Genomic DNA, 19,987 nt, shown 5'->3' with positions numbered 1-19,987 from the left:
GTGCAGGAAGCACAAGATTCATGCAGAACGTGCACCAGAAATCCTGAATCTGGCGCCCCCTGCGCAATACACAGGACACTACACATAGTACACAGGACACTGCACATAGTACACACTGCACATAGTACACAGGACACTGCACATAGTACACACTACACATAGTACACAGGACACTGCACACAGTACACAGGACACTGCACATAGTACACAGGACCCTGCACATAGTACATAGGACAATGCACATAGTACACAGGACCCTGCACATAGTACAAAGGACACTGCACATAGTACACAGGACCCTGCACATAGTACACAGGACACTGCACATAGTACACACCCTGCACATAGTACACAGGACACTGCACATAGTACACACCCTGCACATAGTACGCAGGACCCTGCACATAGTACACAGGACCCTGCACATAGTACACACTGCCCATAGTACACAGGACCCTGCACATAGTACACAGGACCCTGCACATAGTACACACTGCACATAGTACACAGGACCCTGCACATAGTACACAGGACCCTGCACATAGTACACAGGACCCTGCACATAGTACACACTACACATAGTACACACTACACATAGTACACACTGCACATAGTACACAGGACACTGCACATAGTACACACTGCACATAGTGGACACTGCACACAGTACACAGGACACTGCACATAGTACACACTGCACAAAGTACACAGGACACCGCACATAGTACACAGGACACCGCACATAGTACACAGGACCCTGCACATAGTACACAGGACTCTGCACATAGTACACAGGACCCTGCACATAGTACACAGGACCCTGCACATAGTACACACTACACATAGTACACACTGCACATAGTACACAGGACCCTGCACATAGTACACAGGACACTGCACATAGTACACACTGCACACAGTACACTGCACATAGTACACACCCTGCACATAGTACACAGGACACTACACATAGTACACACTGCACACAGTACACTGCACATAGTACACACCCTGCACATAGTACACAGGACACTACACATAGTACACACTGCACACAGGACACTGCACATAGTACACACTGTACACAGGACACTGCACATAGTACACACTGCACATAGTACACAGGACACTGCACATAGTACACACTGCACATAGTACACAGGACACTGCACATAGTACACGCTGCACATAGTACACAGGACCCTGCACATAGTACACACTACACATAGTACACACTGCACATAGTACACACCCTGCACATAGTACACAGGACACTACACATAGTACACGCTGCACACAGTACACAGGACACTGCACATAGTACACACTGTACACAGTACACAGGACACTGCACATAGTACACACTGCACACAGTACACAGGACACTGCACATAGTACACACAGTACACAGGACACTGCACATAGTACACACTGCACACAGTACACAGGACACTGCACATAGCACACACTGCACATAGTACACAGGACACTGCACATAGTACACGCTGCACATAGTACACAGGACACTGCACATAGTACACAGGACCCTGCACATAGTACACAGGACACTGCATATAGTACACACTGCACATAGTACACACCCTGCACATAGTACACAGGACACTACACATAGTACACGCTGCACACAGTACACAGGACACTGCACATAGTACACACTGCACACAGTACACAGGACACTGCACATAGTACACACTGCACACAGTACACAGGACACTGCACATAGTACACACAGTACACATTACACTGCACATAGTACACACTGCACACAGTACACAGGACACTGCACATAGTACACACCCTGCACATAGTACACAGGACACTGCACATAGTACACAGGACACTGCACATAGTACACACCCTGCACATAGTACACAGGACACTGCACATAGTACACACCCTGCACATAGTACACACTGCACATAGTACACACCCTGCACATAGTACACAGGACACTGCACATAGTACACAGGACACTGCACATAGTACACACCCTGCACATAGTACACAGGACACTGCACATAGTACACACTACACATAGTACACAGGACACTGCACATAATACACACTGCACTGCTCTTAATAAAAGAGCCCCATTGTGTGTGTATATATGTGTCTGTGTATATATGTAGGTGTGTGTATATATATATATATAGGTATATTTGTCTGTGTGTATATATGTATTTGTCTGTGTGTATATATGTAGGTAGGTGTATGTGTATGTCTGTGTGTATATATGTAGGTGTATGTGTCTGTATATATGTAGGTGTGTGTGTGTATATGTAGGTGTGTGTGTGTATATGTAGGTGTGTGTGTGTATATGTAGGTGTGTGTATATATGTAGGTGTGTGTGTGTATATGTAGGTGTGTATATGTACGTGTGTGTGTATATGTAGGTGTGTGTGTGTGTGTGTATATGTAGGGGTGTGTGAAAATGTAGGTGTGTGTATATATATGTAGGTGTATGTGTCTGTAAATATGTAGGTGTATGTGTGTATATATGTAGGTGTCTGTGTGTATATATGTAGGTGTCTGTGGGTATATATGTAGGTGTCTGTGGGTATATATGTAGGGGGATGTGTCTGTATATATGTAGGTGGATGTGTCTGTGTGTGTATATATGTAGGTGTATATGTCTGTCTGTATGTGTGTGTGTATATGTAGGTGTGTGTGTATATGTAGGTGTGTGTGTGTATATGTAGGTGTGTGTGTGTATATGTAGGTGTGTGTGTGTATATGTAGGTGTATGTGTCTGTATATATGTAGGTGTGTCTGTATATATGTAGGTGTGTGTGTGTATATGTAGGTGTGTGTGTATATGTAGGTGTGTATATGTAGGTGTGTGTGTGTATATGTAGGTGTGTGTGTGTATATGTAGGTGTGTGTATATATGTAGGTGTGTGTGTGTATATGTAGGTGTGTGTGTGTATATGTAGGTGTGTGTGTGTGTATATGTAGCTGTGTGTGTGTGTGTGTAGGTGTATATGTCTGTCTGTATATATGTAGGTGTATATGTCTGTCTGTATATATGTAGGTGTATATGTCTGTCTGTATGTAGGTGTATATGTCTGTCTGTCTGTATGTAGGTGTATATGTCTGTCTGTCTGTATGTGTGTGTATGTGTGTGTGTGTATATGTAGGTGTGTGTGTATATATGTAGGTGTGTGTGTATATATGTAGGTGTGTATGTATGTATGTAGGTGTGTGTGTATGTATGTAGGGGTGTGTGTGTATGTATGTAGGTGTGTGTGTATATGTAGGTGTGTGTGTATGTATGTAGGTGTGTGTGTATGTAGGTGTGTGTGTATGTATGTAGGTGTGTGTGTATATGTAGGTGTGTGTGTGTATGTAGGTGTGTGTGTATATATGTAGGTGTGTGTATATGTAGGTGTGTGTGTATGTATGTAGGTGTGTGTATATGTAGGTGTGTGTGTATGTAGGTGTGTGTGTATATGTAGGTGTATGTGTCTGTGTATATGGTCACGTGTGACCTCTATTCGGTAATACCCCCCTTCCGGCCGGTTTCTTGCAGATCTCTTTCACGTTCATGCTGTGCGCTCTGCTCCGGAAGCCTCGGCTCATCGCCATAACTGGATTCTTTCTTACGCTTTTCCTCTCCTTGCTGAGCGCGCTGCCGCTTGTGAAGATCGTGCCCCTCTCCCTAGATGTCTTCCTGCGGATTTTGGCTCCATTTTCCTTTGCTATTGGGATCACAGAGGTAAGTACCCAAGTGCCAGCCCATACCCACTCCTACAGAGCTGCAGTACCGGGCACCACCTCACCTGTATGAGTGGCGCTGTGAGGTGATGGTGGTGCAGCTGCTGTCACTGCAGTGATCAGAAGGCGCCACTACAGGGCAGGGCGCTGGTCTTATCAAGGGCACAATGGTTACTGATTGGTGGAGACTTCCCCTGATCTCATTGATGCCCCATTATATGTACAAGAACCAGAACTGGAGAATATTATCACTAGTGCCTGTCAGACCCCGCAGACACGACTTACCTCTACTTCCAGACCATCCACATGGAGAATGACATCCAGGGCGTCTTCTTCTCCGACATCACTGGAGATTCCTCCCATCTACTGACCAGCTACATCAGCCTCGTGCTGGACTCCATCCTCTACCTCCTCCTCACACTCTACTGCGATAAGGTCCTAGCAGGTAAATGGGAGGAAATGCTGAAATGTATAATCTGTATGTAGTGAGCTCCCCCTAGTGGTGGTGTATAATCTGTATGTAGTGATCTCCCCCTAGTGGTGGTGTATAATGTGTATGTAGTGATCTCCTCCTAGTGGTGGTGTATAATGTGTATGTAGTGAGCTCCTCCTAGTGGTGGTGTATAATCTGTATGTAGTGATCTCCTCCTAGTGGTGGTGTATAATCTGTATGTAGTGAGCTCCCCCTAGTGGTGGTGTATAATGTGTATGCAGTGATCTCCTCCTAGTGGTGGGGTATAATGTGTATGTAGTGATCTCCCCCCCTAGTGGTGGTGTATAATCTGTATGTAGTGATCCCCCCCTAGTGGTGGTGTATAATGTGTATGTAGTGATCTCCCCCTAGTGGTGGTGTATAATCTGTATGTAGTGATCTCCTCCTAGTGGTGGTGTATAATGTGTATGTAGTGATCTCCTCCTAGTGGTGGTGTATAATCTGTATGTAGTGATCTCCTCCTAGTGGTGGTGTATAATGTGTATGTAGTGATCTCCCCCTAGTGGTGGTGTATAATCTGTATGTAGTGATCTCCTCCTAGTGGTGGTGTATAATGTGTATGTAGTGATCTCCCCCTAGTGGTGGTGTATAATCTGTATGTAGTGATCTCCTCCTAGTGGTGGTGTATAATCTGTATGTAGTGAGCTCCCCCTAGTGGTGGTGTATAATATGTATGTAGTGATCTCCCCCTAGTGGTGGTGTATAATCTGTATGTAGTGATCTCCTCCTAGTGGTGGTGTATAATGTGTATGTAGTGAGCTCCCCCTAGTGGTGGTGTATAATATGTATGTAGTGATCTCCCCCTAGTGGTGGTGTATAGTGTGTATGTAGTGATCTCCCCCTAGTGGTGGTGTATAATCTGTATGTAGTGATCTCCTCCTAGTGGTGGTGTATAATCTGTATGTAGTGATCTCCCCCTAGTGGTGGTGTATAATGTGTATGTAGTGATCTCCCCCTAGTGGTGGTGTATAATCTGTATGTAGTGATCTCCTCCTAGTGGTGGTGTATAATGGGTATGTAGTGATCTCCCCCTAGTGGTGGTGTATAATGTGTATGTAGTGATCTCCCCCTAGTGGTGGTGTATAATGTGTATGTAGTGATCTCCCCCTAGTGGTGGTGTATAATCTGTATGTAGTGATCTCCTCCTAGTGGTGGTGTATAATGTGTATGTAGTGATCTCCTCCTAGTGGTGGTGTATAATGTGTATGTAGTGATCTCCCCCTAGTGGTGGTGTATAATGTGTATGTAGTGATCTCCCCCTAGTGGTGGTGTATAATGTGTATGTAGTGATCTCCCCCTAGTGGTGGTGTATAATCTGTATGTAGTGATCTCCTCCTAGTGGTGGTGTATAATGTGTATGTAGTGATCTCCTCCTAGTGGTGGTGTATAATGTGTATGTAGTGATCTCCCCCTAGTGGTGGTGTATAATGTGTATATAGTGATCTCCCCCTAGTGGTGGTGTATAATCTGTATGTAGTGATCTCCCCCTAGTGGTGGTGTATAATCTGTATGTAGTGATCTCCTCCTAGTGGTGGTGTATAGTGTGTATGTAGTGAGCTCCCCCTAGTGGTGGTGTATAATCTGTATGTAGTGAGCTCCCCCTAGTGGTAATGTATAATCTGTATGTAGTGATCTCCCCCTAGTGGTGGTGTATAATCTGTATGTAGTGATCTCCCCCTAGTGGTGGTGTATAATCTGTATGTGGTGAGCTCCCCTTAGTGGTGGTGTATAATCTGTATGTAGTGATCTCCTCCTAGTGGTGGTGTATAATGTGTATGTAGTGAGCTCCCCCTAGTGGTGGTGTATAATGTGTATGTAGTGATCTCCCCCAAGTGGTGATGTATAATGTGTATGTAGTGATCTCCCCCTAGTGGTGGTGTATAATCTGTATGTAGTGATCTCCCCCTAGTGGTGGTGTATAATCTGTATGTAGTGATCTCCTCCTAGTGGTGGTGTATAATGTGTATGTAGAGATCTCCCCCTAGTGGTGGTGTATAATGTGTATGTAGTGATCTCCCCATAGTGGTGGTGTATAATGTGTATGTAGTGATCTCCCCCTAGTGGTGGTGTATAATGTGTATGTAGTGATCTCCTCCTAGTGGTGGTGTATAATCTGTATGTAGTGATCTCCCCCTAGTGGTGGTGTATAATCTGTATGTAGTGATCTCCTCCTAGTGGTGGTGTATAATGTGTATGTAGTGATCTTCCCCTAGTGGTGGTGTATACTCTGTATGTAGTGATCTCCCCCTAGTGGTGGTGTATAATCTGTATGTAGTGATCTTCCCCTAGTGGTGGTGTATAATGTGTATGTAGTGAGCTCCCCCTAGTGGTGGTGTATAATCTGTATGTAGTGATCTCCCCCTAGTGGTGGTGTATAATCTGTATGTAGCGATCTCCCCCTACTGGTGGTGTATAATCTGTATGTAGTGATCTCCCCCTAGTGGTGGTTTATAATCTGTATGTAGTGATCTCCCCCTAGTGGTGGTGTATAATGTGTATGTAGTGATCTCCCCCTAGTGGTGGTGTATAATGTGTATGTAGTGATCTCTCCCTAGTGGTGGTGTATAATGTGTATGTAGTGACCTCCCCCTAGTGGTGGCTGTATAATCTGTATGTAGTGATCTCCCCCTAGTGGTGGTGTATAATGTGTATGTAGTGATCTCTCCCTAGTGATGGTGTATAATCTGTATGTAGTGATGTCCTCCTAGTGGTGGTGTATAATGTGTATGTAGTGATCTCCCCCTAGTGGTGGGGTATAATGTGTATGTAGTAATCTCCTCCTAGTGGTGGTGTATAATGTGTATGTAGTGAGCTCCTCCTAGTGGTGGTGTATAATCTGTATGTAGTGATCTCCTCCTAGTGGTGGTGTATACTCTGTATGTAGTGATCTCCCCCTAGTGGTGGTGTATAATCTGTATGTAGTGATCTCCCCCTAGTGGTGGTGTATAATCTGTATGTAGTGATCTCCCCCTAGTGGTGGTGTATAATCTGTATGTAGTGATCTCCCCCTAGTGGTGGTGTATAATCTGTATGTAGTGATCTCCTCCTAGTGGTGGTGTATAATGTGTATTTAGTGATCTCCTCCTAGTGGTGGTGTATAATGTGTATGTAGTGATCTCCCCCTAGTGGTGGTGTATAATCTGTATGTAGTGATCTCCCCCTAGTGGTGGTGTATAATCTGTATGTAGTGATCTCCTCCTAGTGGTGGTGTATAATCTGTATGTAGTGATCTCCTCCTAGTGGTGGTGTATAATGTGTATGTAGTGACCTCCCCCTAGTGGTGGTGTATAATCTGTATGTAGTGATCTCCTCCTAGTGGTGGTGTATAATCTGTATGTAGTGATCTCCCCCTAGTGGTGGTGTATAATCTGTATGTAGTGATCTCCTCCTAGTGGTGGTGTATAATGTGTATGTAGTGATCTCCCCCTAGTGGTGGTGTATAATGTGTATGCAGTGATCCCCCCCTAGTAGTGGTTTATAATGTGTATGTAATGAGCTCCCCCTAGTGGTGGTATATAATCTGTATGTAGTGATCTCCTCCTAGTGGTGGTGTATAATGTGTATGTAGTGATCTCCCCCTAGTGGTGGTGTATAATCTGTATGTAGTGATCTCCTCCTAGTGGTGGTGTATAATGTGTATGTAGTGACCTCCCCCTAGTGGTGGTGTATAATCTGTATGTAGTGATCTCCTCCTAGTGGTGGTGTATAATCTGTATGTAGTGATCTCCCCCTAGTGGTGGTGTATAATCTGTATGTAGTGATCTCCTCCTAGTGGTGGTGTATAATGTGTATGTAGTGAGCTCCCCCTAGTGGTGGTGTATAATGTGTATGTAGTGATCTCCTCCTAGTGGTGGTGTATAATGTGTATGTAGTGATCTCCTCCTAGTGGTGGAGTATAATGTGTATGTAGTGATCTCCCCCTAGTGGTGGTGTATAATCTGTATGTAGTGAGCTCCTCCTAGTGGTGGTGTATAATCTGTATGTAGTGATCTCCCCCTAGTGGTGGTGTATAATCTGTATGTAGTGAGCTCCCCCTAGTGGTGGCTGTATAATGTGTATGTAGTGATCTCCCCCTAGTGGTGGTGTATAATTTGTATGTAGTGATCTCCTCCTAGTGGTGGTGTATAATCTGTATGTAGTGATCTCCCCCTAGTGGTGGTGTATAATCTGTATGTAGTGATCTCCTCCTAGTGGTGGTGTATAATGTGTATGTAGTGATATCCTCCTAGTGGTGGTGTATAATATGTATGTAGTGATCTCCCCCTAGTGGTGGTGTATAATCTGTATGTAGTGATCTCCCCCTAGTGGTGGTGTATAATGTGTATGTAGTGATCTCCTCCTAGTGGTGGTGTATAATGTGTATGTAGTGATCTCCCCCTAGTGGTGGTGTATAATTTTTTATGTAGTGATCTCCTCCTAGTGGCGGTGTATAATCTGTATGTAGTGATCTCCCCCTAGTGGTGGTGTATAATCTGTATGTAGTGATCTCCTCCTAGTGGTGGTGTATAATGTGTATGTAGTGATATCCTCCTAGTGGTGGTGTATAATATGTATGTAGTGATCTCCCCCTAGTGGTGGTGTATAATCTGTATGTAGTGATCTCCCCCTAGTGGTGGTGTATAATGTGTATGTAGTGATCTCCTCCTAGTGGTGGTGTATAATGTGTATGTAGTGATATCCTCCTAGTGGTGGTGTATAATATGTATGTAGTGATCTCCCCCTAGTGGTGGTGTATAATCTGTATGTAGTGATCTCCCCCTAGTGGTGGTGTATAATCTGTATGTAGTGATCTCCCCCTAGTGGTGGTGTATAATGTGTATGTAGTGATCTCCTCCTAGTGGTGGTGTATAATGTGTATGTAGTGAGCTCCCCCTAGTGGTGGTGTATAATGTGTATGTAGTGATCTCCTCCTAGTGGTGTATAATGTGTATGTAGTGATCTCCTCCTAGTGGTGGTGTATAATCTGTATGTAGTGATCTCCTCCTAGTGGTGTATAATGTGTATGTAGTGATCTCCTCCTAGTGGTGGTGTATAATCTGTATGTAGTGATCTCCCCCTAGTGGTGGTGTATAATGTGTATGTTGTGATCTCCTCCTAGTGGTGGTGTATAATGTGTATGTAGTGATCTCCTCCTAGTGGTGGAGTATAATGTGTATGTAGTGATCTCCTCCTAGTGGTGGAGTATAATGTGTATGTAGTGATCTCCCCCTAGTGGTGGCTGTATAATCTGTATGTAGTGAGCTCCTCCTAGTGGTGGTGTATAATCTGTATGTAGTGATCTCCCCCTAGTGGTGGTGTATAATCTGTATGTAGTGATCTCCCCCTAGTGGTGGTGTATAATCTGTATGTAGTGATCTCCTCCTAGTGGTGGTGTATAATGTGTATGTAGTGATCTCCCCCTAGTGGTGGTGTATAATCTGTATGTAGTGAGTTCCCCCTAGTGGTGGTGTATAATCTGTATGTAGTGATCTCCTCCTAGTGGTGGTGTATAATGTGTATGTAGTGAGCTCCCCCTAGTGGTGGTGTATAATCTGTATGTAGTGATCTCCTCCTAGTGGTGGTATATAATGTGTATGTAGTGATCTCCTCCTAGTGGTGGTGTATAATGTGTATGTAATGATCTCCCCCTAGTGGTGGTGTATAATCTGTATGTAGTGATCTCCCCCTAGTGGTGGTGTATAATCTGTATGTAGTGATCTCCTCCTAGTGGTGGTGTATAATATGTATGTAGTGATCTCCTTCTAGTGGTGGTGTATAATCTGTATGTAGTGATCTCCTCCTAGTGGTGGTGTATAATGTGTATGTAGTGAGCTCCTCCTAGTGGTGGTGTATAATCTGTATGTAGTGATGTCCTCCTAGTGGTGGTGTATAATCTGTATGTAGTGATCTCCTCCTAGTGGTGGTGTATAATGTGTATGTAGTGATCTCCTCCTAGTGGTGGTGTATAATCTGTATTTAGTGATCTCCCCCTAGTGGTGGTGTATAATGTGTATGCAGTGATCTCCTCCTAGTGGTGGTGTATAATGTGTATGTAGTGATCTCCTCCTAGTGGTGGTGTATAATATGTATGTAGTGATCTCCCCCTAGTGGTGGTGTATAATCTGTATGTAGTGATCTCCCCCTAGTGGTGGTGTATAATCTGTATGTAGTGATCTCCTCCTAGTGGTGGTGTATAATGTGTATGTAGTGATCTCCCCCTGGTGGTGGTGTATAATGTGTATGTAGTGATCTCCCCCTAGTGGTGGTGTATAATGTGTATGTAGTGATCTCCTCCTAGTGGTGGTGTATAATATGTATGTAGTGAGCTCCTCCTAGTGGTGGTGTATAATCTGTATGTGGTGATCTCCTCCTAGTGGTGGTGTATAATGTGTATGTAGTGAGCTCCTCCTAGTGGTGGTGTATAATCTGTATGTAGTGATGTCCTCCTAGTGGTGGTGTAGAATCTGTATGTAGTGATCTCCTCCTAGTGGTGGTGTATAATGTGTATGTAGTGAGCTCCCCCTAGTGGTGGTGTATAATCTGTATGTAGTGATCTCCCCCTAGTAGTGGTGTATAATCTGTATGTAGTGATCTCCTCCTAGTGGTGGTGTATAATCTGTATGTAGTGATCTCCTCCTAGTGGTGGTGTATAATGTGTATGTAGTGAGCTCCTCCTAGTGGTGGTGTATAATCTGTATGTAGTGATGTCCTCCTAGTGGTGGTGTATAATGTGTATGTAGTGAGCTCCTCCTAGTGGTGGTGTATAATCTGTATGTAGTGATCTCCTCCTAGTGGGGGTGTATAATCTGTATGTAGTGATCTCCCCCTAGTGGTGGTGTATAATCTGTATGTAGTGATCTCCCCCTAGTGGTGGTGTATAATCTGTATGTAGTGATCTCCTCCTAGTGGTGGTGTATAATCTGTATGTAGTGATCTCCCCCTAGTGGTGGTGTATAATCTGGATGTAGTTGGCTCCCCCTAGTGGTGGTGTATAATCTGTATGTAGTGATCTCCCCCTAGTGGTGGTGTATAATCTGTATGTAGTGATCTCCTCCTAGTGGTGGTGTATAATCTGTATGTAGTGATCTCCTCCTAGTGGTGGTGTATAATGTGTATGTAGTGAGCTCCTCCTAGTGGTGGTGTATAATCTGTATGTAGTGATCTCCTCCTAGTTTTGGTGTATAATCTGTATGTAGTGATCTCCCCCTAGTGGTGGTGTATAATCTGTATGTAGTGATCTCCTCCTAGTCGTGGTGTATAATCTGTATGTAGTGATCTCCTCCTAGTGGTGGTGTATAATGTGTATGTAGTGATCTCCCCCTAGTGGTGGTGTATAATCTGTATGTAGTGATCTCCTCCTAGTGGTGGTGTATAATGTGTATGTAGTGATCTCCTCCTAGTGGTGGTGTATAATCTGTATGTAGTGATCTCCTCCTAGTGGTGGTGTATAATCTGTATGTAGTGATCTCCTCCTAGTGGTGGTGTATAATGTGTATGTAGTGATCTCCCCCTAGTGGTGGTGTATAATGTGTATGTAGTGATCTCCCCCTAGTGGTGGTGTATAATCTGTATGTAGTGATCTCCTCCTAGTGGTGGTGTATAATCTGTATGTAGTGATCTCCTCCTAGTGGTGGTGTATAATCTGTATGTAGTGATCTCCTCCTAGTGGTGGTGTATTATCTGTATGTAGTGATCTCCCCCTAGTGGTGGTGTATAATCTGTATGTAGTGATCTCCCCCTAGTGGTGGTGTATAATGTGTATGTAGTGAGCTCCCCCTAGTGGTGGTGTATAATCTGTATGTAGTGATCTCCCCCTAGTGGTGGTGTATAATCTGTATGTTGTGATCTCCCCCTAGTGGTGGTGTATAATCTGTATGTAGTGATCTCCTCCTTGTGGTGGTGTATAATCTGTATGTAGTGATCTCCCCCTAGTGGTGGTGTATAATCTGGATGTAGTGATCTCCTCCTAGTGGTGGTGTATAATCTGTATGTAGTGATCTCCCCCTAGTGGTGGTGTATAATCTGGATGTAGTGATCTCCTCCTAGTGGTGGTGTATAATCTGTATGTAGTTGGCTCCCCCTAGTGGTGGTGTATAATCTGTATGTAGTGATCTCCTCCTAGTGGTGGTGTATAATCTGTATGTAGTGATCTCCCTCTAGTGGTGGTGTATAATCTGTATGTAGTGATCTCCTCCTATTGGTGGTGTATAATCTGTATGTAGTCGGCTCCCCCTAGTGGTGGTGTATAATCAGTATGTAGTGATCTCCCCCTAGTGGTGGTGTATAATCTATATGTAGTGATCTCCTCCTAGTGGTGGTGTATAATCTGTATGTAGTCGGCTCCCCCTAGTGGTGGTGTATAATCTGTATGTAGTGATCTCCTCCTAGTGGTGGTGTATAATCTGTATGTAGTCGGCTCCCCCTAGTGGTGGTGTATAATCTGTATGTAGTGATCTCCCCCTCGTGGTGGTGTACTATCTGTATGTAGTGATCTCCCCCTAGTGGTGGTGTATAATATGTATGTAGTGACCTTCCCCTAGTGGTGGTGTATAATGTGTATGTAGTGAGCTCCCCCTAGTGGTGGTGTATAATGTGTATGTAGTGATCTCCTCCTTGTGCTGGTGTATAATCTGTATGTAGTGATCTCCCCCTAGTGGTGGTGTATAATCTGTATGTAGTGATCTCCTCCTAGTGGTGGTGTATAATCTGTATGTAGTGAGCTCCCCCTAGTGGTGGTGTATAATCTGTATGTAGTGAGCTCCTCCTAGTGGTGGTGTATAATCTGTATGTAGTGAGCTCCCCCTAGTGGTGGTGTATAATCTGTATGTAGTGAGCTCCCCCTAGTGGTGGTGTATAATCTGTATGTAGTGAGCTCCTCCTAGTGGTGGTGTATAATCTGTATGTAGTGATCTCCTCCTAGTGGTGGTGTATAATGTGTATGTAGTGATCTCCCCCTAGTGGTGGTGTATAATATGTATGTAGTGAGCTCCTCCTAGTGGTGGTGTATAATATGTATGTAGTGATCTCCTCCTAGTGGTGGTGTATAATATGTATGTAGTGAGCTCCTCCTAGTGGTGGTGTATAATCTGTATGTAGTGATCTCCTCCTAGTGGTGGTGTATAATCTGTATGTAGTAAGCTCCCCCTAGTGGTGGTGTATAATCTGTATGTAGTGAGCTCCCCCTAGTGGTGGTGTATAATCTGTATGTAGTGAGCTCCTCCTAGTGGTGGTGTATAATCTGTATGTAGTGAGCTCCCCCTAGTGGTGGTGTATAATGTGTATGTAGTCATCCCCCCCTAGTGGTGGTGTATAATCTGTATGTAGTAATCTCCCCCTAGTGGTGGTGTATAATGTGTATGTAGTGATCTCCCCCTAGCGGTGGTGTATAATCTGTATGTAGTGATCTCCTCCTAGTGGTGGTGTATAATCTGTATGTAGTAAGCTCCCCCTAGTGGTGGTGTATAATCTGTATGTAGTGAGCTCCCCCTAGTGGTGGTGTATTATCTGTATGTAGTGAACTCCTCCTAGTGGTGGTGTATAATCTGTATGTAGTGAGCTCCCCCTAGTGGTGGTGTATAATCTGTATGTAGGGATCTCCCCCTAGTGGTGGTGTATAATGTGTATGTAGTGATCTCCCCCTAGTGGTGGTGTATAATCTGTATCTAGTGATCTCCTCCTAGTGGTGGTGTATAATCTGTATGTAGTGATCTCCCCCTAGTGGTGGTGTATAATGTGTATGTAGTCATCCCCCCCTAGTGGTGGTGTATAATCTGTATGTAGTAATCTCCCCCTAGTGGTGGTGTATAATGTGTATGTAGTGATCTCCCCCTAGTGGTGGTGTATAATGTGTATGTAGTGATCTCCTCCTAGTGGTGGTGTATAATCTGTATGTAGTAAGCTCCCCCTAGTGGTGGTGTATAATCTGTATGTAGTGAGCTCCCCCTAGTGGTGGTGTATTATCTGTATAAAGTGAACTCCTCCTAGTGGTGGTGTATATTCTGTATGTAGTGAGCTCCCCCTAGTGGTGGTGTATAATGTGTATGTAGGGATCTCCCCCTAGTGGTGGTGTATAATGTGTATGTAGTGATCTCCCCCTAGTGGTGGTGTATAATCTGTATCTAGTGATCTCCTCCTAGTGGTGGTGTATAATCTGTATGTATTGATCTCCTCCTAGTGGTGGTGTATAATGTGTATGTAGTGATCTCCTCCTAGTGGTGGTGTATAATCTGTATGTAGTGATCTCCCCCTAGTGGTGGTGTATAATCTGTATGTAGTGATCTCCTCCTAGTGGTGGTGTATAATGTGTATGTAGTGATCTCCTCCTAGTGGTGGTGTATAATCTGTATGTAGTGATCTCCTCCTAGTGGTGGTGTATAATGTGTATGTAGTGATCTCCCCCTAGTGGTGGTGTATAATGTGTATGTAGTGATCTCCCCCTAGTGGTGGTGTATAATGTGTATGTAGTGATCTCCTCCTAGTGGTGGTGTATAATGTGTATGTAGTGATCCCCCCCTAGTGGTGGTGTATAATGTGTATGTAGTGAGCTCCCCCTAGTGGTGGTGTATAATGTGTATGTAGTGATCTCCTCCTAGTGGTGGTGTATAATCTGTATGTAGTGATCTCCCCCTAGTGGTGGTGTATAATGTGTATGTAGTGATCTCCTCCTAGTGGTGGTGTATAATCTGTATGTAGTGATCTCCTCCTAGTGGTGGTGTATAATCTGTATGTAGTGATCTCCCCCTAGTGGTGGTGTATAATGTGTATGTAGTGATCTCCTCCTAGTGGTGGTGTATAATCTGTATGTAGTGATCTCCTCCTAGTGGTGGTGTATAATCTGTATGTAGTGATCTCCTCCTAGTGGTGGTGTATAATCTGTATGTAGTGATCTCCTCCTAGTGGTGGTGTATAATCTGTATGTAGTGATCTCCCCCTAGTGGTGGTGTATAATGTGTATGTAGTCATCCCCCCTAGTGGTGGTGTATAATCTGTATGTAGTAAGCTCCCCCTAGTGGTGGTGTATAATCTGTATGTAGTGAGCTCCCCCTAGTGGTGGTGTATTATCTGTATGTAGTGATCTCCCCCTAGTGGTGGTGTATAATCTGTATGTTGTGATCTCCCCCTAGTGGTGGTGTATAATCTGTATGTAGTGATCTCCTCCTAGTGGTGGTGTATAATCTGTATGTAGTGATCTCCCCCTAGTGGTGGTGTATAATCTGGATGTAGTGATCTCCTCCTAGTGGTGGTGTATAATCTGTATGTAGTGATCTCCCCCTAGTGGTGGTGTATAATCTGGATGTAGTGATCTCCTCCTAGTGGTGGTGTATAATCTGTATGTAGTTGGCTCCCCCTAGTGGTGGTGTATAATCTGTATGTAGTGATCTCCTCCTAGTGGTGGTGTATAATCTGTATGTAGTGATCTCCCTCTAGTGGTGGTGTATAATCTGTATGTAGTGATCTCCTCCTATTGGTGGTGTATAATCTGTATGTAGTCGGCTCCCCCTAGTGGTGGTGTATAATCAGTATGTAGTGATCTCCCCCTAGTGGTGGTGTATAATCTGTATGTAGTGATCTCCTCCTAGTGGTGGTGTATAATCTGTATGTAGTCGGCTCCCCCTAGTGGTGGTGTATAATCTGTATGTAGTGATCTCCTCCTAGTGGTGGTGTATAATCTGTATGTAGTCGGCTACCCCTAGTGGTGGTGTATAATCTGTATGTAGTGATCTCCCCCTCGTGGTGGTGTACTATCTGTATGTAGTGATCTCCCCCTAGTGGTGGTGTATAATATGTATGTAGTGACCTTCCCCTAGTGGTGGTGTATAATCGGTATGTAGTGAGCTCCCCCTAGTGGTGGTGTATAATGTGTATGTAGTGATCTCCTCCTTGTGCTGGTGTATAATCTGTATGTAGTGATCTCCCCCTAGTGGTGGTGTATAATCTGTATGTAGTGATCTCCTCCTAGTGGTGGTGTATAATCTGTATGTAGTGAGCTCCCCCTAGTGGTGGTGTATAATCTGTATGTAGTGAGCTCCTCCTAGTGGTGGTGTATAATCTGTATGTAGTGAGCTCCCCCTAGTGGTGGTGTATCATCTGTATGTAGTGAGCTCCCCCTAGTGGTGGTGTATAATCTGTATGTAGTGAGCTCCTCCTAGTGGTGGTGTATAATCTGTATGTAGTGAGCTCCTCCTAGTGGTGGTGTATAATCTGTATGTAGTGATCTCCTCCTAGTGGTGGTGTATAATCTGTATGTAGTGATCTCCCCCTAGTGGTGGTTTATAATGTGTATGTAGTCATCCCCCCCTAGTGGTGGTGTATAATCTGTATGTAGTAATCTCCCCCTAGTGGTGGTGTATAATGTGTATGTAGTGATCTCCCCCTAGTGGTGGTGTATAATGTGTATGTAGTGATCTCCTCCTAGTGGTGGTGTATAATCTGTATGTAGTAAGCTCCCCCTAGTGGTGGTGTATAATCTGTATGTAGTGAGCTCCCCCTAGTGGTGGTGTATTATCTGTATGTAGTGAACTCCTCCTAGTGGTGGTGTATAATCTGTATGTAGTGAGCTCCCCCTAGTGGTGGTGTATAATCTGTATGTAGGGATCTCCCCCTAGTGGTGGTGTATAATGTGTATGTAGTGATCTCCCCCTAGTGGTGGTGTATAATCTGTATCTAGTGATCTCCCCCTAGTGGTGGTGTATAATCTGTATGTAGTGATCTCCCCCTAGTGGTGGTGTATAATGTGTATGTAGTCATCCCCCCCTAGTGGTGGTGTATAATCTGTATGTAGTAATCTCCCCCTAGTGGTGGTGTATAATGTGTATGTAGTGATCTCCCCCTAGTGGTGGTGTATAATGTGTATGTAGTGATCTCCTCCTAGTGGTGGTGTATAATCTGTATGTAGTAAGCTCCCCCTAGTGGTGGTGTATAATCTGTATGTAGTGAGCTCCCCCTAGTGGTGGTGTATTATCTGTATGTAGTGAACTCCTCCTAGTGGTGGTGTATATTCTGTATGTAGTGAGCTCCCCCTAGTGGTGGTGTATAATCTGTATGTAGGGATCTCCCCCTAGTGGTGGTGTATAATGTGTATGTAGTGATCTCCCCCTAGTGGTGGTGTATAATCTGTATCTAGTGATCTCCTCCTAGTGGTGGTGTATAATCTGTATGTATTGATCTCCTCCTAGTGGTGGTGTATAATGTGTATGTAGTGATCTCCTCCTAGTGGTGGTGTATAATCTGTATGTAGTGATCTCCCCCTAGTGGTGGTGTATAATCTGTATGTAGTGATCTCCTCCTAGTGGTGGTGTATAATCTGTATGTAGTGATCTCCTCCTAGTGGTGGTGTATAATCTGTATGTAGTGATCTCCCCCTAGTGGTGGTGTATAATGTGTATGTAGTGATCTCCTCCTAGTGGTGGTGTATAATCTGTATGTAGTGATCTCCTCCTAGTGGTGGTGTATAATCTGTATGTAGTGATCTCCTCCTAGTGGTGGTGTATAATCTGTATGTAGTGATCTCCTCCTAGTGGTGGTGTATAATCTGTATGTAGTGATCTCCCCCTAGTGGTGGTGTATAATGTGTATGTAGTCATCCCCCCTAGTGGTGGTGTATAATCTGTATGTAGTAATCTCCTCCTAGTGGTGGTGTATAATGTGTATATAGTGATCTCCCCCTAGTGGTGGTGTATAATCTGTATGCAGTGAGCTCCCCCTAGTGGTGGTGTATAATGTGTATGTAGTGATCTCCTCCTAGTAGTGGTGTATATTGTGTATGTAGTGAGCTCCTCCTAGTGGTGATGTATAATATGTATGTAGTGATCTCCTCCTAGTGGTGGTGTATAATGTGTATGTAGTGAGCTCCCCCTAGTGGTGGTGTATAATCTGTATGTAGTGATCCCCCCCTAGTGGTGGTGTATAATCTGTATGTAGTGAGCTCCCCCTAGTGGTGGTGTATAATCTGTATGTAGTGATCCCCCCCTAGTGGTGGTGTATAATCTGTATGTAGTGATCTCCCCCTAGTGGCGGCTGTATAGTCTGTATGCATGGAGCTCCCCCTAGTGGTGGTGTATAATCTGCATGCAGTGAGCTCCCCCTAGTGGTGGTGTATAATCTGTATGCAGTGATCTCCCCCTAGTGGTGGTGTATAATGTGTATGTAGTGTTTTCCCCTTAGTGGTGGTGTATAATTTGTATGTAGTGATCTCCCCCTAGTGGTGGTGTATAATGTGTATGTAGTGATCTCCCCCTAGTGGTGGTGTGTAATATGTATGTAGTAATCTCCCCCTTGTGGTGGTGTATAATGTGTATGTAGTGATCTCCTCCTAGTGGTGGTGTATAATTTGTATGTAGTGATCTCCCCCTAGTGGTGGTGTATATTCTGTATGTAGTGAGCTCCCCCTAGTGGTGGTGTATAATCTGTATGTAGGGATCTCCCCCTAGTGGTGGTGTATAATGTGTATGTAGTGATCTCCCCCTAGTGGTGGTGTGTAATATGTATGTAGTAATCTCCCCCTTGTGGTGGTGTATAATGTGTATGTAGTGATCTCCTCCTAGTGGTGGTGTATAATTTGTATGTAGTGATCTCCCCCTAGTGGTGGTGTATATTCTGTATGTAGTGAGCTCCCCCTAGTGGTGGTGTATAATCTGTATGTAGGGATCTCCCCCTAGTGGTGGTGTATAATGTGTATGTAGTGATCTCCCCCTAGTGGTGGTGTATAATCTGTATCTAGTGATCTCCTCCTAGTGGTGGTGTATAATCTGTATGTATTGATCTCCTCCTAGTGGTGGTGTATAATGTGTATGTAGTGATCTCCTCCTAGTGGTGGTGTATAATCTGTATGTAGTGATCTCCCCCTAGTGGTGGTGTATAATCTGTATGTAGTGATCTCCTCCTAGTGGTGGTGTATAATCTGTATGTAGTGATCTCCTCCTAGTGGTGGTGTATAATCTGTATGTAGTGATCTCCCCCTAGTGGTGGTGTATAATGTGTATGTAGTGATCTCCTCCTAGTGGTGGTGTATAATCTGTATGTAGTGATCTCCTCCTAGTGGTGGTGTATAATCTGTATGTAGTGATCTCCTCCTACTGGTGGTTTATAATCTGTATGTAGTGATCTCCTCCTAGTGGTGGTGTATAATCTGTATGTAGTGATCTCCCCCTAGTGGTGGTGTATAATGTGTATGTAGTCATCCCCCCTAGTGGTGGTGTATAATCTGTATGTAGTAATCTCCTCCTAGTGGTGGTGTATAATGTGTATATAGTGATCTCCCCCTAGTGGTGGTGTATAATCTGTATGCAGTGAGCTCCCCCTAGTGGTGGTGTATAATGTGTATGTAGTGATCTCCTCCTAGTAGTGGTGTATATTGTGTATGTAGTGAGCTCCTCCTAGTGGTGATGTATAATATGTATGTAGTGATCTCCTCCTAGTGGTGGTGTATAATGTGTATGTAGTGAGCTCCCCCTAGTGGTGGTGTATAATCTGTATGTAGTGATCCCCCCCTAGTGGTGGTGTATAATCTGTATGTAGTGAGCTCCCCCTAGTGGTGGTGTATAATCTGTATGTAGTGATCCCCCCCTAGTGGTGGTGTATAATCTGTATGTAGTGATCTCCCCCTAGTGGCGGCTGTATAGTCTGTATGCATGGAGCTCCCCCTAGTGGTGGTGTATAATCTGCATGCAGTGAGCTCCCCCTAGTGGTGGTGTATAATCTGTATGCAGTGATCTCCCCCTAGTGGTGGTGTATAATGTGTATGTAGTGTTTTCCCCTTAGTGGTGGTGTATAATTTGTATG

At 44.3% G+C, this 19,987-nt stretch overlaps 1 protein-coding gene across 1 annotated transcript in view; it reads left to right on the top strand.

The window, feature by feature from the left end:
- LOC140111933 (ATP-binding cassette sub-family A member 6-like) overlaps positions 1 to 4,180 on the top strand; it is a gene marked incomplete at its 3' end in the record, with an annotated part of 28,781 nt that extends 24,601 nt beyond the window's left edge. Inside the window, exons 7-8 of the mRNA XM_072132435.1 lie at positions 3,551 to 3,736; positions 4,033 to 4,180. Coding sequence (XP_071988536.1) covers positions 3,551 to 3,736; positions 4,033 to 4,180 — 334 coding nt within the window. The remainder of the gene's footprint in view (positions 1 to 3,550; positions 3,737 to 4,032) is intronic.
- Positions 4,181 to 19,987: the final 15,807 nt, after the last annotated feature.

The sequence above is a fragment of the Engystomops pustulosus genome, unplaced genomic scaffold (genome assembly GCF_040894005.1).
Source record: "Engystomops pustulosus unplaced genomic scaffold, aEngPut4.maternal MAT_SCAFFOLD_630, whole genome shotgun sequence".
Classification (NCBI taxonomy): Eukaryota; Metazoa; Chordata; class Amphibia; order Anura; family Leptodactylidae; genus Engystomops; species Engystomops pustulosus.
The sequence above is the reverse complement of the archived record's forward strand: the minus strand, read 5'-3'. Positions and strand labels throughout refer to the sequence as shown.